The 26,159-nt window shown below is 38.3% G+C and overlaps 1 protein-coding gene across 1 annotated transcript in view; it reads right to left on the bottom strand.

Annotated features, from left to right (window-relative positions):
* The window catches only part of TMEM132D (transmembrane protein 132D), a 209,095-nt gene extending 184,893 nt beyond the window's left edge, over nucleotides 1–24,202 (bottom strand). The window contains exon 1 of the mRNA XM_030460543.1: nucleotides 24,122–24,202. Within this exon, the coding sequence (XP_030316403.1) occupies nucleotides 24,122–24,200 (79 nt within the window). The 5' untranslated portion in view covers nucleotides 24,201–24,202. The remainder of the gene's footprint in view (nucleotides 1–24,121) is intronic.
* Nucleotides 24,203–26,159: the final 1,957 nt, after the last annotated feature.

Here is a 26,159-nt window from a genome sequence, read left to right on the forward strand (position 1 = left end):
TACATGATTCAAAGGTAATCTTTGTGAAGCAAAGTGCCATATTTGTTTATATTAATGTTAATAACTTGCTAACTAATGATAAATACATGATAATTTATTCAGAGTGAAATGAAGTGAGCCTTGAAGACAGATGATGCAAATGGGAGCTTCTGCTTATACAAGTTTAGAGCACATAGAGTAATAACCAAGTATCTTGACTGGGGTGAAAATTATTGCATGAGTGATATGTTTTGGCAGATGATAGATAATCTTCTATTAGGAAGAATACAAAGTACCACAGAGTTATCTAAAATGCAGCCTGCCACACTTCCATTCTTGATGTTTGAAGGCCCACAAACACAAAACCTATCATTATTTCTCCTTCCTGTAACAAACATACTTTCCAACTTATAATGACATGGTTTTTAAAAGCTTTATACCTTCAAGGTTTTGCAGAGTGCATAAGTTCAGTCCTTTTTCCTTGCAAATAGGGATGAGAACTCCAGGAGAGGGTGAGTGGCCATGACTGGCTGTGTTCCTTCCTCACAGAACCATGAACTGAAGCATATGATCTTGTTCATCTTTGGTGTCACCTCTCTAATGTTTTCGTTTGTATTCTGGAAATAATTGTTGCTGTTGAGACAAGGGTGTCACAGTGCAAACACATAGTTATTGTCCTTATTTCTTACATCATCCTCTAGGATGCTCAATGCATTCCTCCTCAGGCTCTTTTTTCTTTTTGTATTAAAAAAATGGAAGGTGGCTTAAATGGTTATGTTTGGGATGACTCACAAATTCATGCATGAGGAGCAAAACATAACAAAAAAATTTTTCTTCATTCTCAGTAAAATTCCAGGACATTTTCACTCACACATCTGAATCATAGAATCATAGAATCGGCCAAGTTGGAAGGGATCCCATTGTCCAACTCCTGCCCCTGGGTAGGGCACCCCAAGATTCACACCATGTGCCTTAGAGCATCGTAGAATCATAGAATTGGCTGGGTTGGAAGAGACCTCAGAGATCATTAAGTCCAACCCTTGAAATCCTTCCAGTGCAGCAGACTTAGCAGATATGGAAAAGAGAACCCATAACTACCATCAAATCAGCTCCACAATGTTTCTTTCTAGAGTGTCATGGTTTCAGCCAGCAACCAGGTGATGGATGCTCTGTTATTCAGATCTCATTCATTTCTCATGATGAGAAAGATCATCATCCACTGTTCTGTGCAGAGATTAGATCACCAAGCCACAAGTTTACTCCTGCCATTTGGCCAAGCTGTAGTGAAGCTCTCAGCAGGAGGGAGGCTCCTTTAACAACCAAACACAAAATTCTAGGCAAAGAGCTGTCTCTCTACTTTGTGTAATTAATTCTTTGACCGCTACAGAAGGATACTCTGAGTGAAAACACACACCAAAATGTAATGATTATGCTAATCTTGCAAAGAGAAAAGATGGGTTGTGTATTAATCAAAGTCCTAAGCTCAATTTCTCCTTGTTCTTGGACAAAGTGATCAATAGAGTGACACTCACCTGCCACAAGTACAGAGGGACTTCACCAGGATTTTACATTTATCTTGTGCTTGTGATTGAAATGCAACTAAGGAAGGGTTATCAGGTAAGAAAATTAAAAGAGCATTTTGGGGAAAAAATGCAATGTCAGAAGGTACAAAGTAGACAGTCTAACTGGTCTTTTACCTTCACTCTCTACAGAGTATCATATGCTCTAAAAGAGCCACGAAATTAATCAAATGTCTTTGGGGAAAAGTCCTTCTTCATGCTCTAAAGACCATTTGGACAGCATTTCTATACTAATTATAATAACACATATATACATATATACATCCCTTCTTCTCTACCATGACTTGCATTCTGAGAGTTTCAGAGTTGTTACTGTGTTACCCAACAGGAGCAGAAAGCATAAATTCTGGTGTAGCCATCAAGCACTAAACACAAAACCAATGATACAGGTAGTGTGTGTGGATGTGCTGTATGCCATCCTCTTACTAACCAGTTCAGATCTCAAATTATTAAGAATATTCTATTATCAAGCCCTTGTGACTTATAATGTGCACAACCATAAGATTAAAAACTGAATATAACAAAACAAAAAAAAAAAGACATGGGCTAACTAGCAAAGAGAGTACTAGTTCTAAGTGCCTTATTGGGTTTGGAGTTATTTTTTTCTTCAAAAATTAACTTCAAAATTCAGAATCTCTACATGGCTTGGAATACCATTTCTTAGATTATTTAAGTTACCTCACAGACTTCTGCTACTGAAGGCTTTAATCAGTTTCCAACAGCCTGTTACCAGAAAAGTCACTCACACATTGATCAGAATCATGTCAAAAGAACAGCTAGGGGACCACAGACAAATGGGACTTAGTAATGGTCTCAAGGCTGTGTGTGTATGTGTGTGTCTGCTGTAATAGGCAGAATTCCCAGAACTAAGGGAAAAAATCCAGTCACCCATGAATCTAGTTTTACTCCATGAAAAAAAGAAGACTGAAACTTTCTTCTGCTAAAATTGATTTCAAAATAGTTGCATCAAGAGTCAGTTTTCAGTTGCTGGTTTCAGTCTGTGTGAAAAAAAAAAGATACTTTATTCCGAAACCACTAAAATCAAAACATAAGAGGCCAATGAAAAGAATTCCAGAATTCAGAATTTCCCTATTTGAGGCCATGCCAGTAGAATACAAACTGCATCATAAAAGTAGCTTACATGCAAGATGAAGCTCTCATATTCTTACAGCAACTAGAAACCATCCCTACTTCCCATGAAGCTGCGTTCCATCATTTAACCACATAAACCAGAGAAAATTCAATTTGTCTTAGTAAAAACTTAGTACCACATTTAAGTAGGGATACTTAAGGATAAATTTAAGGATACATTTAAGTAGGCAGCCCCCTGCCTGCATGCTCTTTCAGATCAAGCTCAGACTAATGGTGTCTCTCACCAAACCCTTGCTCAGTTGTCTCCAGCCCACAGGAAGGAGAAGGGCCAAGTTTTCAGCACTGCAGAGGTTCTGCTGTGTCTGTTCTTTCTCTCAGGCATTTTTCAGCCTCTGAAAGATACACGAGCACTTCATCTTCATCCTACTTGTCACACAAATGGATCCCATCATAACAGAGACAGGAAGGATTTACAATACTTTACTACTTGCTATGTAGGCTAATAGCTCATTTTGCCTCCCACTGTACATATGACTCTCATTAGTACTAATAATTCATAAGAAATAGACAAATGCCTTCCAAAAATATGAACGAGTTCTCATCCTCAAAAGCTTTTTTTGGTAGCAGTAAATCTCTATGTATTTTTTCCTAATACAGTGTACAGAGATCAATAATGATCATACTCTAACCAGCAGGAAATCAGACTTACACAGCAAGTCTTGTAAAACCAGACACTAACAAACTAATTAAAGGAAACATTAATAAATCCATCCAAACTGATTTCAGCTTCTCTAAAGAATAAGAAAATAGTATGACAGAAAAATAAGCTTTGAACATGTGTCAGCTTGTAGGGCAGATGAGTGAACAGTAGAAAAACTTCCTTTACAGTTGTGTCCCATGTAATTTATTTCTTTCCTCTTTATGCACACAAAATGTCCTTCAGTCACCACACTGTCTTAGCAGGATGAAGAAATAAATGGCAGTCAGACTGGCTTTCTGTTCCAGTCACCTGAGCAGAAACACTGAAATGGATTGGATTTTATTGCAACTCCAACTGATGAGTGTGAATAGGATCTCCAGCACCAAGAGACTTATTCTGAACCAAATAAAATGACCCAGAGTGATGTATTTATTTCACCACTTAACTCTAACGGTGAGACATGATCACACAAAAGCTCTCAGGACTCAGTTTTGTTTTGTATCTTCATTCCAAAAAACCTTCCAAGAAATTTTTCAGTTTTTCTCTCAGGAAGAATAATCTTGGACTCTCTCCAGAATTATCTAAAGTCACTGGTTTAGCATCATTGGATCAATATTTTCTGAAGCATTTTCTTTTGAAGGTATCTAAAGGATGCTTTTAGGAAATAATTCTATAAGAATGTGTTTAGTTACAGAATTTTTTGCAAAGTTTCTATTCTTAGGATAACAATTGTTTCAGTAATTCTCATATTTTATGTGAGCAACAGAACTTTACTTTTTTTTCCTAAATAAACAATAAGCAGCTCTTATTCCACTTGGAGGAAATTAATTTTCTTTTTACAAGCAGCCTGTATTTTAAACTGCTTTTTACCTAGTATAGAGAGTTATTTTATATATTGGCACATATCCTGGAAACTAGTTTTTAAAGTACCTGGGTTTTTTGCATGTTTATTGGGTTTTTTTAAATCAAGCCATAAATAACCATAACAAAGATTTTTCCATCTAGCAGGAATTTCAAATGAATATTGTTGGTATATCAAAAAGGTGAAAAAACACAAGGAATTCAATTGCAAATTTCTTAAGGTAATTTTTATAATGGGAACCAAAATAGATGCCAGCTTTTAAAGAAAAGATCCTAGAAAGGCTCACCATACCAGGAAATAAAACCATGTATCAAATGTATGTGCTGTGAAAGCAGAAGTGACTCTAATTAGAAAGTTTCTTCTCCTGTTAAAATCAAAGGGGATAAATTCTGTTTCCTGTTAAAGCAAAGTAAATCCACAGTAATTCCCCAGAAACTGCTTCGCTTTTACATTGAAGTAAAAAGTAGCTGAATTTGGTCAAGGTTCTTGAAAATCAGATGAAAATTAAATTACACAAATGCTGCCCTCCCCCCTAGAGCATCGTGTTTTATGAAAGGTTTTTCATGTTTTAATCAGGAGAGGACAATTACATGGCTAAAAAGGAATCTGTATATTCTTAATAAAGCTTAAGACTTGTTTGGTTCATTAAATACTCCCAAAATGCCCTAGTGCACTCAGGGGTCAAAGCAGATAGTGACACAGATTGGAACATGAAACCTGGACAGTATTCAGTTTGGGGATTTAGGCAAACCAAAACCATATGAAGAATTTATTTTTAAGGTTCTTTCCTTTAGTTAATTAATTTACTTTATAATCTGAGGCATAAAGATTAGTGAATTTGTCTTTTACCCATATGCAAGTGGTCTATAACTTCACAACAAACTTGGAACGTTTTGTTCCAAGACAAAGAACAGGAAAGGTCTCGTTCCACCTGCAAATGAGAAAGTTACTCAAAATTTACAATTCAGAGAAGTAAAACCCCAAAAGCTTTGGGAAAAGTTAGTTTAATTCATGCCATATCCAATTACCCTGTCAGCTGTAATCTCAAACATCTATTGTCTTCCTTCTCAGATATAAGTGAGCCAGTTGCCCAGGCTCAGAATTAAAGATGTGTTTCACAAAACAAAGATATTAACCTCCAAATTGTTTTATGATTCAGTAAAATTCAATCATTCAGCACTGCTCAGTAACAGTTGTTTTCTCCATTAGACAAATTGCTGCAGCCAATTCCTCAGCATAAACCACCCCAGTGATTGAATTTAAACGTAGTGGGTGGGCTGTTATTAACACAGGGATATAGATGATGTTTTTACTAATATGATAGATATAAACATGGAAATAAGTATCTAGATATGACAGAATCAAGTTTAATAAAAGGAAAAAACAACTGGTAACTGTACATTTTGGAAAACATTGTGTTTCCTTATTAATCACAAGACTTTTAAATAGAATAATATTTATTTCACTGTTTTGATTCTATTCCATCCCTAGTACATACAAACCAGTCACAAATAAAAGGAAAGCAGTCCAAATCATGACTTCTGTTCTTTTAAGTAAACCTTCACAATTTTAAAAATGAAACCTACAACCCAGATAAATGGATTTTAGTCAGGCTCTTCAGCAGCATAAGGAATGTTAGATTTCCTAAGAGGAGGTCATGTTCTATCCCAGGTGCTGCAATGTAAATCCAAAGAGATTGGATGGCATCTAGAGCAGCCAATCTCATCAAGAAATGTCAATTTTCTTTTCATAATCTGGGGTTTTTTATTGTTTGGGTTGCTGAAGGCAGCCCAGTGCTAGAACAGTTCCTCAGGCATGGAGCTCATGTTTCAAATCTGATCTTCCTCTTCCTGATGCTGTTTTGTTGAAGAAAACATTTCCTATTTTAGTCTGGAGCCATGCAAACTCAGAACTTCTATTCCTTCAAAATGTTCCTAGACACTGAACTGATAAAATAGAAGCAGTTGTAATGTGTTCTTCAATAACTGGGCTCAGAAAAATGGTAACCAAAAGTAGCAGTTAGTGTAACAAGCATGAGAGGAGCAAATAAGCTTTTGAACTTCATAGCAGGTTGCAGATCTGAACTGCTCTTAATTTAAGAATATTAGAAATAAATTGCTGTGGAAAAAGAAAACCAAAACTTGTTTGATCTTGCTTCATATTATGCCACACGGAATTTGCATCTTCCCTTCTCCAAAGGGTAAAGGATTAATTCCATTTCACATTCATAATTTAGTAGACATTTTTCACAAATATACCTGGCATATCTAAAGTTGTGCCTATAATATGTTTGAACAGGCATTGTGTTAGCTATTTTAGATTCTCCTATTAGCCCTGAAATTAAGGTGATGTAGATAGAAAATTAAAAGCAAATTTGATTCTAAACTTATCTCTACATCTTACACTCATGCCATAATAAACAGCTGCAAAACAAGTTACCAATTAACTCCTCCAGATAGTATAAGAATTAATAGTCCTTAAACGAGATGCATATGCCAGAAATCATAAGTGCACGAAAGCAGTTTAACCAAACAGGGAACAGGGAGTGAGATTATAGAAAACATGTACTCCAGTCCCAGATCTCTCCCTTCTTTTGGACAAAAGATACTGTAAAATTCCTTTGAAAAATGGTTTGAAATCACCTGATCAAAACCATCATGTAAGAATAAGGCACTATTCAACTGAATTATGAATTTTGGAAATCAAACTTTTACATTGGCACAATCCAAAAGTAATTCCAGTAACAGGAATGTTTCCTTTTTGCATCGCAGTAAGAAAACCATAAAGCCTTAGTATACAAAAGAGGTGACTTCCCCTGGCTTCAGTAGGCCAGATGCTGGGCTCTGTCTGAGCCTCCTCTAACATAAAACAGAGCAGGTAGCACAAAGGAAATCCCTCAAGAAAGATCAACATCTGCATTTCCTCCTTAATGCCTTCTCTTCATGAAAGCAGAAACAAGGTATTTGACTTAAATATGAACTTCCATCAGGAAAAATTACAGAACAGACATTAGGAAAGTCTGTGTATTCTACCAGGACCATTAGATGGTTTTCTCCTCAAATTTCCCTAAGCCAAGTTATCAAAATGTTTGAGTTTGAGGCCAAATTCCCTTGAGAGGGAAAAAAAAATCTACCAAAATAGTTACAAACACATCACATTGATTAAAGGTTATATAAAAAGCCAATGGATCAGAAATACTTCCCTCCTGTCCCTCCACAATACTATCTAATAAGATTGAATGCCTTTTTATTTCATTCAGTGCAGAGAATTTCTGAAATCCCAGTTTAATCAAGCCTGAGTCCTACTACTCCTCAGAGGCCCCATTGTCTTCAAAGCCATAAACTTCAGCCAGGGTTGTGTTAATTTTACAGTCAGGAGTTTTTCTCCCCCTTGAATTGATAACAACCAAAGTCTAATGGTATTCCAGTGTCTCACCCACTCTTTATTAAGACACTTAATTTCTGATTTCTTTAAATATTGTCCTTTATGTGAAGATCTATCTTGTTTATTAGTTAAAAAAGAAAGCACTTAGAAGAGATGAGCACAATGAAGATGTTGAAGAGGGTGTCAGGCACTGGGAAAGTAGCTCCATGCCCCAGCCTCATGTATCCAACCACAATGCAGGTGTTCACTTAAGTAGTTTAAAGGCAGCTGGGTTTCTTTTCTGTAAGAATAGAATACTGGATAATGTGGGGAATAGCTGAAAATGTGGAATGAATTAATTATTGATTTTTCAGCCACCTATCATTTCTTGTTTTATGCATCCACTGTAAACCCTTAGGTCTGCACTGCTCAAGGGAAAATAGGACTTGTTTTAATGGAAACCAGAAAAACTCAAACTGGAAAGCATTTGCTTTTAATTACTAAGTTGATAATCAACAGGATTAAGCTCTGCCTCTTTAAAGGTTATTAAAACAAGACTAAGTTTGATTTGTATGCTCTGTTTTAAATGTACAATACTAGACTCAGTACAAAGGTAAAGCAATGAATAAAAGTCTATTTAATAAAAAGTTACAGGTTTAACATTATAAATGTAGTGACTAGATGGCCATACAGGCCACTCTGCCCATAAAATCAGGAAAATTACAAGTTTGCTTACTGCAGACAACAATATCACATACCTGTATGTAGCCAGGGCAAGAAAACAAAGCCAGAACTCTAACAAAACCACATGCAACAACATCACAGTTGCTAAATTAATCTCTCTCAACATTGTTTTCTTCTTCCACTTTTTTTCTGCCCCTCCCTCACAATAAATAAAATTGAGATCTTTGTCATGGTAACTATGGTGCTACTTAGACAAGCAGCCTCCCAAGCAGAATTGCCTCTGAACAAGATGCTCATTAGATATGCCAAGGAAAGTCACAAGGGAAATAAATACTGAATTATTCTGGTGTTTTTAAATGATGCCTCAGTAGCCAATGTCTCTGAAATGGTATATAAACAGCTGACCTGCCTACAGCTTGCAAGAACACATAAACCAATATCAGCCTGTAAATGCATTAATAATAGAAAGGAGATTTTTTTAAAAACTGGAAGGTTGGTCAGCTTGGAGAAAAATCTGACTTAACAAACTGCTATAAATATCATTCTCAAAAGAAAACCAAGCACATCCCTAATGTGTGAACATCTGGGAACATCCATCTGTAAAGTGGATATCCTAATAAGAAGGTGGATATCCTAATAAGATAGTGGATATTGTGATATTAACCAGCTCTGAAACAACATGACAAGAATTAAATTTTCGGATTGTACTGTGCTTACAAGAAGTATGAAAACTTTATTCCAGAATTATAAAAAAACTACCCTGCAAGGCAGCAGTCATTTGTGTAATCCTGATGAAAAGAAAATGCAGTTCAATTCCATGATCAATGAAAGTCTTAAGAACAATCCAATCAATGTGATTCTGCTTGGAAAGGACATCAGGATTTGCTGATGTTCAGTCTCTTAAAGTTGCCTTGTATAAAGCAGGGAAAGGGAGGGTTGATTTGACATAGATGCATCTTCCCCCTGCTCCTCCCCAACCCCCCAAATTTCTAATCCTCTAATCCAGCTTTATCCTTCTGAATATGAATTCCCACTGCAGACAGGAATTACATCACATTTCCTAATATTTTTTTCATAATCTCATCGATATCACTATTAGGAGGTTGGCTTTTTCCCAGTTCAGGTTAAGATACTCAATACAATACCTAGTATTTCTCTTGCTTTGAGACCTTTAAAGGGATATAGATGTATTATTCTGGTGTTTCTTTTTTTTTTTCACATCTTAGAAACCTCAAATGTGGTACCCATCTGAGGGGTACAAGCCATGAAAGAATCCATAGCTCTCCATGAGTCAGTAACTACAGGCAAAAGGAAGCAACATCTTGCAGGTAACAGGGATAATATGAACTCATGAACTTTTAATACAGGACATATGACATAAGCTGAGGCCTCAAAATTTAACTGTTGATTGACATTAACACCATTCTGACTAATAATTCACTGCAGTGATTAAAGATATTTCTATTAGCTATTCATACAAAAATCTGATCCTTAGCTGGTGGTGCTGTGGAGCCATTCATTCAGACAGACAGCGTAAGAGGCTTAAAAATATCCAGTCTGGTGGACAAACATCTCACTTTGGTGGCTTGCACCCTGCTGACAAGCACAATTTCCTAGATAATGATAGGGAGGTGTGCTCACAGCCTCTGATCAGAGCTTATTAGGTCCCTCACAGACTTGAGAAAACACTGCACTTCATAAAGTTGACAGACTAATGGGTAAAGCACTCACACATCCATTCTTCAGTTCATTCATGCTATTAGTGCCTTGCTCCACCTTTTCCAAAATAAGAAAGAGCTTGCAGCATCACCACTGCACTGCGTTGAGGTTTATGACAGGACTGAGCTAACAAACTGAGGAGGTTGGAGACAAACCACTGCTGGGTAAAAACTAAAGTCTTGAGGCATTTTATCTATCCAAGAACATATAGAAAATGTGGGTGCTTTTTTAATATAAATAATAAAAGACCTACTGCCCCATGTGAGCATTTATCCTGTTATAATTTCTCTTGCAATTACAAAAAGTCAGTTTCTGCCATCCTGTACCTTTTGTGGGGGTTTCTTATGATTAAACTTCACAAAGCATGACTAAGGGCGACTGAATCTGTCCTTAAAGCAGAAGAAAAACATTTTACTTTAATAGGATTTTTCTTCTTGGTGAATTCTAGCAGAAGAATTGGATTTGTCTCTTAACCAAAGCAGAGCATGAATATGTAAATTTATCCAAACAACATCTCAAGCTCATAATATGGACAATGCACATATTTGGCTTTATTTCTACCCATACCAGCTCATGTTTCACAAGAAAGGGTAGAAAAAGTCTTGGTCATACTGAAGGCAATGACTGAATTTGTAGAGCTGGTATTTTATCTCACAGATTGCACTCTGTATTAGAAACAATGAAAACAGCATCTGTCCAGAAAGTAATCAGAGAACATCAGGAAAGTCTCCAAAACCTTCAGAGTGGCAGTGCACATTTTAAGATTGTATCAGGCTGGTTTAGAGGAAATGTTTGGGTGATGCATTGAAGAAGTGTTTTGTAATAAGGGTTTTGTAATAAGAACACTGACTGTAGAAAAGTTCTGTCATCAATTCAAGTCTTTCAGCAAAACTCGACTTGGCTCTAGCATCTGAAAATGTGAGAATGTGAAAAAGGAAAAAAAATAATGAAGATAAGAACAGTTCCTGCCTCACATGAAAATAAATAGCATATGCTTCAATGGTTTATTTTCATCATGTGGAAACAAAAGTGATTTTAATTAAAAAGGAGACAGCTACCATAAGCCAGAATTGGAAAGCAAAAAACCTCAAGCAGTTCTTTTGAGGACTTCAGAATGTCTTGAGACTTTCAATCTATTAGGTATCTTTCTGCTCATAGAGATCATGATTAGCCAGAAAACTCACCCTTTCAATTCACTCAAAGCTGCTACTTCAATCTATTCCATCTGTGCTCTCTGAACCTTTAATTTTCCAGCAGGTTCAGACTAATTCATAGCAGCCAGGGAGGCTGACAACATCTACCTTTCTTTCACATCCTCAGGACTATGTGGTGACATCTTAAAAAGAATTTAGAAATGAGCACTTGTTTCAGACAACAAAGTCCTTCATTTGAATCCTGATAGGGAATTACACAGGTATAATCAGGAACTGGCCCGTGAAGTCATTTGACCCCATGTTGGTCTCACCATTCCATTGGGATAAAACAAAACACATCTGCATGCTTAGACTTTGACCTAAAATCTGGATGCCTTCTGAGTCAAGATGGACAAAATTTTTAAAAAATTGTAGCTCTGCTGCAGATTATGGATGGATTTGTCATAATCTGTGTATCTTGATACAGACAAACTAATAGCTGTGGTAGTTGTGGCAGATTTACAGTTCTCATTTTGTCTACTACTACCTACAGTCTGGTGGTGGAAGAGAAAACGGGGTCAGTTACAGGAAGCCAACACAAGATATGCTGAACCATTAGGACTTCCAAGTTAATCACAGGACTAGTTCATAAGGAAAGAAAAAAAACCAAGTGACTGGGAACTGGGAATTGCCTGGGTGATAAGGCAGCTGTGAGAGATTTCATACAATAATAGTCTGTAATGCATAGCACGGACATGAAAGCCAAAGAGAAAATGCTAGGCTGGCCCAAATCCAGGATTATGAAAGGGAGATGCTCAGCTTTTTGGAAATGGTTGGAATAGCAGCCACTGGTGCTGGCTGAAAATGACAACAGTTATGCAAGAGGGACAAGGAAATAAAATCCAAATTTCTTCCTGGAGACTCCTGTGTCTTACATTGTCGTCACTATACTGCAGCCTCTATCACAACTGCTGTAGGATTCAGCTATTTAGTAGTAATTTGGATGGATTAAAAACATAGAGAAGTTTCCAAAAAACTTTCAATTCATTCCTCAAGGTACTCAGCATACAGGTGAGTAGTGCCCACTTCAGGTTGGAGTATTATAGCTGAAGCCAAAAGTACAGTGATCACCACATTGTCACCAAGAGTAGAATGATTTCCCTTCCCTTCAAAAGTTTTAGATGAGCCATGAGAAGGAGTTTACTGAGACAGAATTGAGACTGGTAGTATTTGGTATGTGAAATTACCATATATTGTTCTAACTTGCCTGGTTTTACCTTGGCCATCATTAAATATTACTATTTCAAAAGTGTTGCTGTTTTGTAGATGAAACAGGATGTTTCTTTGGTAAGACTTACTGGTTGAAAATGAAAAATTATAAATACATCAAGTGTCAATCTTTTTTCCATTTTGACTGGTTTCCATGTCATTCCATAAGATTTAACAATGCCTGATTTACTTTTTTTTTTTTTTCCTCCAAGGAAACGAGAAAAGGCCTCCTCAGAAGAGGAAAAAAAATCATTTTCCACAGTCAGATTATAAAAATTCTGCACATTTCTCCTGTAAAGACAGACCTTGACTCCATATTGTTCCTTGCTGTGTTTTCACAGCACTTAGCACAGCTTTCATTGAAATACAAAATATCGTGTCATTTAATTATTTCTTAAGTTGCTTGGTACCACATAATGAATTATTTCTCTTTTACCAGCACATTTGATGACTACTTGTCCAGGGCAGAAGGCAAGTTCTGTTGTGAGAGCTGTGCAATCTTCTTCTCTTGAGAAACAAAAACCTCTTCAGTATCACCTTTTGCCAGCAGGCCAAGGAAAGACACTGAAGGCATTTACAGAGTGTGAGAGTTTCCATTACACAAAGGAAAGTATGATGAGAAAAGACTTTTCCTACTGGAAAAAAGAGGTGAGAATTAAGAAGCTTACATTGGACTGCAAAACCAAAAGCAGTTATTTTCAACAACTGATTATGAAGAAGTGAGCATTAGTTATTTTAGTTTTCCTTTCAGGTGGATGAAATAAATACAAACCACTTCTTATGAATTATTATGAAAACACACAAAAGATCTACCACACCAGATAGATCACACCACCTGAGAAAAACAGGTCTGACCTCTGGCCATTTCGTGTAGAAGGGATTCTGTCTTCTGAGTTCAAACTGCCCTCCCTCATGTGAGGGCAAAGCTGCAGTTTGATACCAGTTTTACAGCACAGGGGCAAATACATGTTTAGCTTCACAAATATATGTGTACCCCAGGCTATGGCAGAGGCATGTGTGAGAGAAACTGAGGACATGAGAGCTCCTGAGACCCCTCTGGTGAAGGGCTGAGCCCGCACACAGAACTTCTGCCTGAAGCAGGCTGCAGAGCACAGGAATCAGATTTTCTGATTTTCTTTATTTTGCAGGCTTTACAGTCCTGTTCCTCATTGTCAGTTCTGCAGGGCAGCAGCACAGAACAGAGCTTGATCTTCAGTTCTTCTTCTTGTCTTCCAACTTTCATATATTTTTTTACTTATTTGCCCTCAATCTTAATTTACTGGGCCCCTAGCCTCGGTGTCCAATTATTTTCTGGTATCTCCTACAAGTCACTTCTACAAGTTTGGTGTCACCTCAGAAATCTAAGATTATATAGTCTGTTGTCCTGCATTATTCCTTCTCTTCATCTCAGTGCTGAACAGTTTTGGACTTGCAATTGGGAGGAAACCAGTAATGGCACTGACCTTGCACTGAGGTGAGTAAAAGTGCAGGAACTATGGGGGAACTCACTGAGTGTGAAACATTTATTCAGTTATTGGGGTGGGAAATGAAGAGGTACCAGAAAACAGCATTTGCAAAGGACCAATTGGATTTAGACCAGAATGAATACAATAGTGCAGCTATTCCCAAAACTGATGTCAAAGAACCATAAAACATAACCAGAACTGCTACAGTAATTCCATAGACTCCAGATGAGATTTCGATAGTTCCTGTCTGTCAGAAGATAAAAGAAGTGTGAGAATACACAGTTTCTCTGAGAAATTGATCAAACTGGCAGAAAACATCAGCAGTAAGTCAAAGACCCAAGAAGTTGAGGGAAAGGTACAGTGTCATCACAGATATGAAGACTACAGTTGCTGCTATTCTGAGGATGAAAACTCAAATGAGAATGCACTTACTAGGAAAAAATTATGGACTTAAGCACCCCATGCTATGCACTCAAACACTAGAAAAATGCTGTTACACCAAATAAGACCCTGAAATGCTCTCTTTGCTTTATGGGTGGAGGGGGAGGATTTTTCATCATCCCTTTTTCCTCACTATCTCCCAGGACTCTCCACATAGAAGCTGTAGTCCATAAAGACTGAATTAACAGAGCTAATTACCAGACAGGTTATCCTGTGGCTGGTTACAATGGCTAAAATCAGCTGTGAGTGTTACCCCTGCACCCAAAGGCAGTCACTGTCAGGACATCTCTGTGAGGGAGCTTCAGTTTTGAATTCACTGTTCCTAATTTAGCCTGCCAAAGCCCAGATTTGTTAGCATGGCAAATATGCTGCCAAATCCATCATTGTTCTCTGTAGCTGCTGAAAGAGAACAGTTGAAAAGAATCTCTTCATGATCCATCCTTTTTATTATTATTACTGATGCAATCTGATTATTTGATGAGAAGGTATAATGTATATGAAGAAATTCTAACCATCAGGACTATAAATACTGGAACAAAGACCTTCTATAGATGGTATTCTCCACTCACAAGCATTTATTTTTTTTCAGTGTCTGATCCAAGCCACATGCATAATTCTGATAGGAATAGATGAAAGGATGGAAGGAGCATATGACTGTATAGAAATAGAAAGAAAACAAACAAATAAATGCTTCAACAGTGATTATTGTACCATTACTCTGATCTACTGCTACTCAGATAAAGAGTCTAAATAAAAATTCAAGAAAAGGCACAGCTGATGTTGATACATGTATTTTAAACTACTGCAGCAGGGAACATTTACAGCAATATCCAAAGTTCTAGTAGGACAAAAGAGGGGAAAAAAGGTAACAGCACCAGCAAAAAACAGTGTAAGCATCACAGATCTCAGGTATTTGCCTTAGTTAGGATTTCATTCATTACACAAATGAAGCATTAACAAATGCAAAAGGAAAGGAGCACTGAAATACCACTCAAAACATCAACCTGCTGGAGAGCATTTGGGAAATACCATTTCAGTTCTCAAGGGAATTCATACTGGGGTTTTTGCCTTATAATGGATCCATTGAATGGATCTGAATTTTGGAACTCAAGAAGCTGGGTGTTTCCAAAACACAGGAAGTCCAAAGAAATCTATAAGGATGCAAACATAAGAACATCGAGGGAACCTGCACTTCAATGCAGTATTGCTAGGATGCTCCACAAGCTTTAAACAAAACTAGGTAGAAAATGTAAGAAAATCTGCAAACAGAAAAGACTCAAATAATTGGAAAACTTCACATGGACAGCTCTGCTGTTAATCATTTATTAAACAATGCTGGAACAGTCTGTTTCTTAGCTGCAAAAAGATCTTGACAATTTTCTCCCCAATGGTACTAACATGAATGTTCCACAGGTTTAAAATATGTCTTCATTGCACAAAAGTTTCCCAAGCTAATCATTGTGAGTGGTTATTTTATAATAATTTTCTATTGCATCTCAGAATATATTGAAAAGCTGCTTTAGCCTCATGGTTTTCTCACTCAAAATGTTTGCTTTTCTTGAGGACCTCAACAAAAGTTATTCTTGAGTAAATGGGCAGCTAGAAACAGAGGTGTAAATACCTTGTACTAGCTCACTATACAAATCTCCAACTCAGGACTAGTATTGTGTAGGGCCTAGAGACAACAAAAGAAACCCATCATTCAGGTGGAAATACTCATTTTCAACTGGAGGTCAAACACCATGTCATTTAGAAAAAAATACTTAAAGGCTAAAGAATAAGGTTGGGTCTGATTCTGTGTGTTCTTATAAAGTCAGCTCAGAAGTTGAGAAGAAGTCATTTGCTTTGACTTCTAATTTTCATGTCCCATCAATAACAGAGAAGCCAGCAGTTGCTTTCACCAGTGCATCTCATCACAACCACTTCCCACTGTGCTTAAAGCTTACAAACATGAAAGAGCTTAAAATAAGCCCCAAAGACTTGAAGGTGTAGTGAAGGAATGAAATATTTCTAAGACCTGTAACATCTGCCAAAAAACCACTTTTTCATTCAAAATGGTTTCTAGCATTATTCAGACAGATATTCAAGATCTGGTGGGTTTCTTTAATAGTTTAGTAACATGGATTATAACAGAAAAAAACATAAAACCATCTTCATGGCATCTTTTATAAGCAGCTTTTAATGTTCCCTTTATAATTTTTCTGTTTGAAAAGGTTTAGATAGCTTATTAATTGTAACATCAGGGGATGAGATCTACTTAAGCTCTTAGAATTTTTTAATCACACAGATGCTTTCATTATATCTTTATTTTTTCCCTTTCCCTACTCTTCTATTCTTAAATGCCTCTGAGTTGCTCTTGTTTTCCAGAGATCAGGACAATCAGAATGCCACATTTCAATTTCTAACTCGGCCACTAGTAATTAATTATTTTCTTGTGGTAAAATGTAAATTCTCATCTAAGAAGAAGGGCAAATGCTAAATAAACAGCAAATAAAACATGTTCTGCCCTGAAAAAACGTTTTCTGAGTAGATGAGACAGTTTAGAAGGGAAAGGGAATGCAGGGAACTGATTTTCCAAAGGTTACTGAAAGCCAATGGGTACATTGACTCCTACATCACCATTATGAACCATTACATTCTCCAGGTTTCTCAAGCAGAACTCTAACAAGGTAAAATTATTACATTTCTGTACAAGCATAATAATGCTCGACCGAAAAAAATAGGACAGGAAATAATGCTTTATGAGGTCATTTAAAAAACAAACTAGTTCTATTAGAAAACAATTGCAAGCCATCAGTAATTTTCCTATTTTAAAGTCTATCAAATACAGATATTTCTGGTCCTGTCAAATATTAAACAGCATGTAATCCTCAGTTTCACTGGAGAAGCCAATGCTCCTGGATAGCTTTTCTGAAGAGATTTTGTTTATTTTTAAAAATACAAAGCATGCTGTCAGAGCTGTAGTACAGGCTGGCTCAGTGGAAACCCATTAAAACCACTTTACTGGGCAGATGGTGTCAAAGAGTCAGAAGTATATAACAGAATCCTACTGTGCACAAGTGTTCAGTATGCAAGAAATCATCTCTTATCAGACAACTGCTGCAGGGGACACAGTCAACCACAAAGGAGAGAGCAGAGCTCAGCTAAAGTCATGATAGCCTTACGACTACTTGCCCAATATTATGGGAAAGAATATGGAATGAGAAAACTTGAACTGATTAACCCTCAGTAAACAAGGGAAGACCTATGGAGAGCATGATATCAAACTTGAAAAAACAATATAATTTGGTTTTATCCACTGGAGATGTAACTACTCTTTGTCATTTAGAGGGATATCACAACTCAGAAAGATTTTGAGGTGTCCACTACATTTTGGGTTGCCATCTTTCCACATGCTGATTTACTGGGTTGCTGAGCAGTTGGCATTTCAGCAGGATTTCTAAGGATGGGTACAAAGAAACTCATTAGAAATATCTGGAAATAACAGCTTTGCCACTACAGTCTGGAATATGACAAATCTAAATTTGTCATTTATTGGATATGCATTTGCACACCAGTAGATTATGAGACACTCCTTTTGCATATGTTCCTTTTCCATTATCTTCTAAAGAATGTAGGCAAAATTCTTCTACAGGGTCGTTTTTACATGTGGTTTTATTTTGCTTGCTTTCGTTGTAAAACTGCAAATTAATGAGGCCCAGTGTGTTCCACTGAGGAGAAGAAGAGCTATTAAGATTAAAACACACCATTAGCAGAAGAGCAAATGAGTATAAAATTGAATAAATTAAAGCTGGAAAATGGTTACTAACCATTACACGACAAATTACTGAAACAACGTGTCCAAATAATCTTATGCACAACATGGTGGCAGAAGTCTTTATTTACAAATAAAACCCCAAATAACTAAACAAACCAAAGCAATTCGAAGTGACTTTAAAACCGAGCTAGATGGACCTGTGAGAATGAGGAGGGTAGAGGCCTTCTCTTTTGTAAGTTTGGAGAAATGTGGCATTGGTGTAGGTGCATCCACTACCAACCACTCCTACGTGATCTGTACAAAAATAATAAAAAAACTGTGTCTATTTTGCTGAGCAACTTTCAGGTTGAAACGCAGGAAACTTCATCCAGAAAGCTTTTTGGAAACCTTAATTGGAAAAACACGACTGAGGGTGTAAGAACAAACATCTTCTGTGAGTACAGGGGAAGCTTTTTAGGAAGTTAATTGACCCTACAGTGCAGATGCCATTCAGTGACTGGCAGATTACTCCTACATTGCTTCACTAAACCACCACTCAGTGTTGATTTAAGTGAGCCCATGCTGCAGCGCATTAGAAACACTCACACCATCACTGATTGTGTCTGAAGTATCCAGGCAATACCAAACAGCTCAGAGAAACACTTTAAATTACTACAGTGAGTCTCACTACAGTGTTTTTTCTCATCCCTTTTAAGGATGAGAGCCATCTAACTTTCTAAAAGAAATCCAGACCATCTTACACAGTATTGTCACAAAGGTCTTTATTTACTACCAAACACACAGTGGGATGCACTCTGAAAGCACCCTTGTTACTTCTCTTTCCTCTCCTTGTTTTTCTCTAGCTTGCCTGCATAAGGTTCCTGGCACTGGTTTCACAACACTGCTCAGATGTTCTATGAATCACCACTGGTGTGTGGGCCACAGGCTGAAAAATCCACTCCAGATAACTGTCTACACTCTGAATTAGAGGCTACTGAAGGCAATGAAACCCCATCTACTGACTGCAGTGGTCTCTGGATCACACCCACTATGGATCAATAGATGGATTTAACATCCTAGATCACAGGGCTGGAAGGTATTTCAACCTGTAGGTCATGTTTAAGTCACACAACTGAAGAAGAAAAGTGGAAGAGTCAATAAATACTACACAAGCTGTACCTTTGTGGAGGACTAAGATTTTCAATCCATTAGCTCTGTGGGGCCATCAGACTCAAGAGCTTATGCTGGAATTCAGTCTATTCTATAAAAGAAGAAATCAAGGACATGAAGAAACCAATCCTCATTCTACAGTTAATTTTTTACCCATAGATGAGGGTGAAGTAGCCTAACATTCTCAAATATGTACTTTAAATCTGCTCATAATTAGTGTTATCTAAATGTCTCTGAACTATTTAAAATCCACTTCATTTTGAACTGTCATTAATAATGCAGCAGGCAATATTACAAAGACTGGTGAAAATCAAGTAATTTAATGTAACACTTTATAAACCAAACCTGCAATGAATTTCAGCTGCCTCTTCAGCTTCTCTGCAATCAGTTTGTCTGGAGTCATGTTTCTGTATCCTAGGACCCATGACAGACTGCCACTAGACTTGGCATCCACAACAACCTCAGGAGGTTGATTTAATGTAAATGCAGCATGGAAAATCAGATTAATTTTTGATTCTCTCTTTTATTAAATAAAACTGATCTTTATTCAATAAAGGTGCTTTTATTAATATATAAAACATTGGTTGGTATCACAGAGCCCACCAGTCCTATGGAACTAATAAAAAAAAAGACAGAAGTAAAAAATGAGAACATTAAAGGGAAATATTAGAAACCAAATCAGATTTAGCCAGCATTACAGCTGACAGAAAAAACATGGGCCTAGCTGTAGTATTATTTTTATTAAAGGAAAAGAAATCAGAACAGGTCTTCTCCCAGAAGTTCACAGTGGCAAGAAACACAGTAAGAGCAAAAAAGTGCAACTTAGTTTCCTCTTCACTTCTATAATGTCTCAAATGACTGTAAATTCAGTACAGCTGAGACAAAGTGCAAAAAACTTTGGTTTTATGGAAAAAGCTTGAACCTTAAGCTAGACAGATTTCCTTTATCTATAGGGTTTTTAAGAAAACTCTTTTGGCACTCTGCACATAGGCAAAGCTTACAAGAAAACCTTACTGACCACACCTGTAGTTTATGGTCATCTGAGTAGCTGTCATCTGAAATGAGCATGTAGGAAATTTTCTGTGCATATTAATTGCACAGCTAGAGCAACAAGTGCCTATGATGAGTCTGCCACAAGAAGTGTCAGCACTGTTAGTTTGAGAAAAAGAACTTGTCCCTCATTATGGCAATCAAAATCAGTCAACGTGAATGAACTGAAATTCAACACTGAAATCCTGTCTAATCACCACCAAGGAAAGGAAAGGAACGATAAATCAATCAATTAAATAATAAATCAATTAAATAATAAATCAATCAATTAAATAAATCAAATTAAATCATCTTCAATTTTAATCCTGTATCCAGCACTATTTTCTATTACTAATATACTACCAGGGTTCAAGAGTGATGAACTCCAAAGTAAGTAGTGCTGACACACAGGTTGTTGCACTTCCCAGCTTTTAATTTTCCATGTCCCTACCTATGTACACAGTGCACTTCAATATCAGTGGAAGATCTGCAAATAAAGCTCATCAGAAATGGCTCACACTTCTGGAGGACAGAACATAACTAAGAAGCACAGCTGTGCAGTTCTGTGTACACCACTGCTCCCACTGAAGTCAGTGGATGCAGAAGTGAGAATAAAGTGAAGGGAAGTGTTTTCCTATACAACTACAACTACCAAAGATATAATCCACTGAATTCATCAGTTGAGTATTCAGCAGTGTGCACAGAAGGATGTGTTCTGACACAAAGTATCATCATGGAAACAGTAAAATTGTGTAGGGAAAGCCAAAGCTGAGAGACAAAATAATGAGAAAAAAAAAAATCCACAGTCCAAGATTCAAGAGAAATCAGGAGGGTTCAAAGAATACTGTAACATGTTTGAGGATTGGTTTCTGGGAGATTTACACACACACACTTTCCTCTAAGAGTACATTGGCTTCACTGCAAATGTATTATCCACATCTCCAGTCTATGGGGAGCATCATTAGGGGTATACAAGTAATGCTGCCTTATACAGTAGCCAAACCTCCTCATTTATAAAAACTGAAAGATTAAGAAAGTCAAACAGGAAAAGTCACTGAAATATTCACTTGGTTTTTTACTTTCAACTTAGACCTGAAATGTGAAATTGATTAAATCACATTTTTCATCTGACAAAAAATATTCATAATGCAAAAGGCTGCTCAATCTTAATTCTCACAACCTACAGCCTGGAATTGTTCAGTGTCTCAGAGGAGATGCTCAGGTCACTGTAGACTTAAGCCAAGCTTGGAACCTGGTGCTTAAGTAAAGCATTAAAGTTTTTATTCTATTCCAATGAAGCTAATGAGAAGTTACCCCCTTAAACAAGGAACAGAATGCCCATGCTATTATGCCTGTTGTATTCGTCAGTTTTCATTAACATCAGCTTGGCCTGGTTATTCTTTATGGAAGATTTCTGAAGACTTTTTCTTCGTGCTTGATACCAAGTAGCAAAATGCCCAACAGACTGAGGGCAAGCACTGTCTCCCTAGACCTGACCCAAGAAAACTCCTAGTTGAAGCCAAAGCTGTGAAACACCTCTGCCTCCATTACTATAGTTATATAGGTTTATAATGTACACACTATGTACTGCTGCCTAGTGCACACACACATATGTAATTAGACTGGTAATATATTAACATACATGGATTATATCATCAGTGACAATTTTTTATCATAAGAACATGAAGCTTTTTATTGAAACGACACTCATTTCTCAGGCTGGATCTTTTTTTCTGCATTTACAAGCTAAAAGCAAAGCAAAACCTCAATAGTATTTCAAGTCTTCAACATTATTACCCAAAAGATTTGGAAACTGCAGGAAAAAGGTGTGTTGCCATGGTTCTGAGTAATCAGCAACAGACCTATACACAATAGAGAGCTGATTGCTGTTGCATGCTAAAAGATTTTTTCCCTCTTTAGGAAAACTTTGTCATCATGTCATGAATAAGAGAGTTTTTCCATTAGCAACATAAAGGCACCAAAGATATATGCCACATAGTAGTAATCAAGCCAGATTTTTTTTTTTCACCTTCTTATGGGGTGAGGTGGGAATCAACCTTTTATATTTTCAAGTTTATCCTGTAAATCTGTGGAACACTGAGCTTTTCAGAATGAACAAAGGGATAGCAGTACAGTTGCAGTCTGTAACCAGGTATGGAAATAGACAATTACTTTAAAGAGAGATATTTATCTATCCAACAAGCACACAGTAGTATATTGGATATTCAAAGTGCAAAATAAATAGCATAGACATTACTAGTAATTCTAATGGGATCTTGTGTATCTGGTCTCAAGACATACCAGATTTAATAAGACTTCACAATCACAGTACATAGAAAAAACCTAACTTGCCAGTTTTTATAGCTTTTTTTCCTACCTAATAGATCTCCTTTCCAAGACCTATTTTTGGTCTTTGTGTAGCTGTCAAAGGAGACGTAAGTTACATTTAAGAATAAAATAACAAATTAATGTTATAATTGCTGATCTGGCAATAACACAAACCCTCTACTGTAGGACTGAAATGCTACTTAAACTCTAATCTTGGAATAAACTGCAATCTCAGACAAATATTATGTCAATGCAGTTTTAAGGCTGCAAGCTGGGAAATCAAAAGCTACTGGTGTGCAACGTGAATGAAGCAATCTGTTGAAAAGACTCTGACTTCCAATCTCTGCTGCTAATGCATTTCCAATTGCAACTTTAAAGCTGTTCTTATGTAGGCAATGCGTTTAGGTAATATATGAGGAGACTTATAATTTTGTTCTGTTCTTTCTTAACCTGCTCTGAGAAAAACAGAAGGAATAGTGACTTTTATACTGTGAACCAGCCAAGAAATACATAGCTGTGTGTTTTGATTTCTGTCAGTTCTGGATACAGAGTAATTAGTAAAAACAACCCACTGATATCTGGAAGTGTTAAGAAGTGTTAGAAAAACTAATACCTTTTTAAATATTGATGTATATAAGCAGAACTCCTAATCAGTATGTTTGCAAAATCATGGATTGAATGAATATGCTATTTTTCTTTTCTAACTAACCACGTGCAAACTTTAAGTTTGCTTTCCTGCCAAGATATAGCTGTCGATGCACAATGTCTTCTCAGTAGAAATGTGTATTTCTCCTAATTTATATTCCACAGGAATGCTCAGAATCATCTAACTTTAGGACTGCAAAAATGCATTTGCCTTTTGGCAATTCACCTTTTGGCTGAGGCCATCGATGAAAATTAAGTTCAAAGGCAAATTTAAATACACACAAAAATGTGTGCATTATCTCAATGCTGTTTTTCTACTTCTTACTGTAAACACACTCGAGGGCAACAAGAATGTATCACTGAGTCGTGTGAACTCATGCTGTCAGGACATTCAAACTCTATTCAGCCTGCAAAATACCAGACACCTGATCCAAGCTCCCATCACAGTTTTGAAACGTTTCAGCAAGCACATATTCCTCTGGTCCAGTAAACCACTGACAGCCATTCTGAGATACAGGATGTTTAGCTTGAAAAATTACATAAAAGATAATAGTGGGAGCTAACTCCAATAGCTTGGACCCCTGAAGACTTCAAATTTCCAGATATCAAACACTTCACAGTCCAAAACTGGTTGGATACCAGCTTAGCTCATCACCAGCACTACTACTGCATGATGAAGAAGTACAACAGGCAGTTAACAAATGCCTCAGTAAATGGACAGGCTGTCACAGTCGACCAAGAAAAAATCCTGCCACTCAGATTTTCCCATCAAGAAATATTTGCTTTTGACTAGCACATGACTTCCTCCGAGTCTTTCAGGCATGAATTGTGGGTATCAACGTTCAAGGCATTACAGAGAGAGGGGAAAGAGGCTGTCTATGCAAAATAAACAAGAAACAAATGCAGTGAAGAGATTGAGCCTTACCTTTGGAAAAAACTGCTGCCAAGCTCAAAAGAAGAGGTGACAACAGATGCCCCATATTGCTAATCCCAGAAGTGCACATCCCAGGGGTTTGTGGAGAAGTTAGGGCTCAGTTTCATAGACTTTGTAGTCAAAATAAAAATCGGTCAGCTGGAGAGGCTGCATTTTCAGAAAAGGTCATCTGGAGAGCGCAAAAGGCATTTCCTTCAGAGAAAGGACTTAGTTCTTTATCTTTAACCCTCCCCTATCCTCCCTCCTTTCTTCAAAACAGATTATGCTGTGAAAGAAAAACCCTCTCCCCTCAATAAATAAATAGGAAACAGTTCTGGATACAATCCAAGTGCCGAGCTTCTGTTGCCTGAGGCAGGCAAGCAGCCCCCCTACCCCAGAACACCCGGCAGGGTCGGGCGCGCTGGGCAGGGGCCGCGGGGCTCCGCACACCCCCGCCTCCTCGGGCGGAGACTCCCTGCCCGCGGCCGGGCTGCGCTTCACCACGCCAGTGCCCGCATCCCGCTGGAAAGACACGTCCGTTCCCCGGGCGTCACCAAAGTTTTTCTTTAGGTGATGCTGATCAGCCCAGAAATCATCCAGACACGGAGCAGGGGTTTTGTTGTTGCGCTCTCTCTGTCGCTAGCTTGTTTGTTTGGTTTGGTTTGTTTTTGTTTTTGTTTTTTTTAAGTTCTCAGTTTCCTCATTGACTTGTTTGACTCTCTGCAAGAGCGGGAGGAGGGGAGCGCGGCTCCCTCCAGAAGGTCATTGCCACAGATGTGCTTAGTGCTCTCCGGGCCGGCGGGCGCAGCAGCCGCCACCGGTGAGGACCTGCTGCTGCCCCAGCGGATGCTGCTCGGCTTGAGACCGTACCGGGGCGCCGGCCCCGGCCCCGGCCCGCCCGCCTGCCCGCCTCCTCCGGCCCCGGCCCATCCTACGAGTGCCGCGGTTGCTGTTTACAGAGAGACAAAGATTTAAGCCGGGAGGTGTCGCGAAAGATAACAAAAACAGGAGGGAAACAAATAAATAAATAAGCACACGACCTAAGCCCCGCCTCGCACCAGGCAGCCCGGCAGTCCCAATCCCCGGCCAGCGGGGCGCGGAGCAGGGCGGAGCGGGGCGGAGCTGCCTGGCCCGGCTGCGGTTGGGCGAGGAGGTGGCCGGTACCGGCGCTGCCCGGCGGTCCCGGGGGGTGGTTCCCGGGCGAGGCTCACCCTTGGCGGCGGGGAGGAAAGGTGGCTCTGCGGCTCCGGGCAGCGGGAAGCATCCCTGGCAGCGCCGGTCCCGGGGACCGCAGAGCACGGGCAGTCCGGCTGTGCCGCTCCGGAGCAGCTCCCGCAGTCCTGCGGGCGCGGTGCTGAGGGCTGGGGGGAGAGCAGGCCGGCCCCGGGCCAGGCAGAATCCCGGCTTCCCCCGGCACCCAAACAAACCCCATCCCTCCGGCTGCCAGAAGAGACAGAGCACCCTGCGCTGGCATGCGAACGCTGCTACACGTGGTTAGGTTTTGGCTCCTCTCATCCTAATTTCTTGTGCGTTCAGCTCTCCCTGAGCCGCTGAAGCAGTCGTTAGCCAAAGCGTGGTGCAGGCGGGATAGGGAAATAATGTGGAGTAAAATACAGCTTACATATTGCAAGAACGGCAGGGAAAATACCTACGTTTGGTCTAAATAGCGTTCAAAAGTGGTGGGATATAACGTTTCCCAATACAGAAGGTATCAATGCAAGGACCATTCTGCTAACTCAGTCCTTTGATCAAGCTTAAAATAAGATTTATAGTATCCTTGGTAGATAAAATGGCAGCGAAAATAAATAAATAAATGAATAATTTAAAAAGCTACAACAAGAACCTAGAGTCACTATTTTCCTTCATGGAGTACCTGTTTAGAGCAGTAGAAACATTATTTTTATATTAACATACACAGTGCTGAAACTTTAAAACATGTCTATCAAAATAAACTTTGAATCTACACTTTCTGTTTGCCAGCACTGAGAAATACCTGACCAACCATGCAATGAGAAAAGTCTCTGCTTTGTGATGTGTTGTCAATTAATTC

The sequence above is a fragment of the Calypte anna genome, chromosome 15 (assembly GCF_003957555.1).
Source record: "Calypte anna isolate BGI_N300 chromosome 15, bCalAnn1_v1.p, whole genome shotgun sequence".
In the NCBI taxonomy this organism is placed as follows: domain Eukaryota; kingdom Metazoa; phylum Chordata; class Aves; order Apodiformes; family Trochilidae; genus Calypte; species Calypte anna.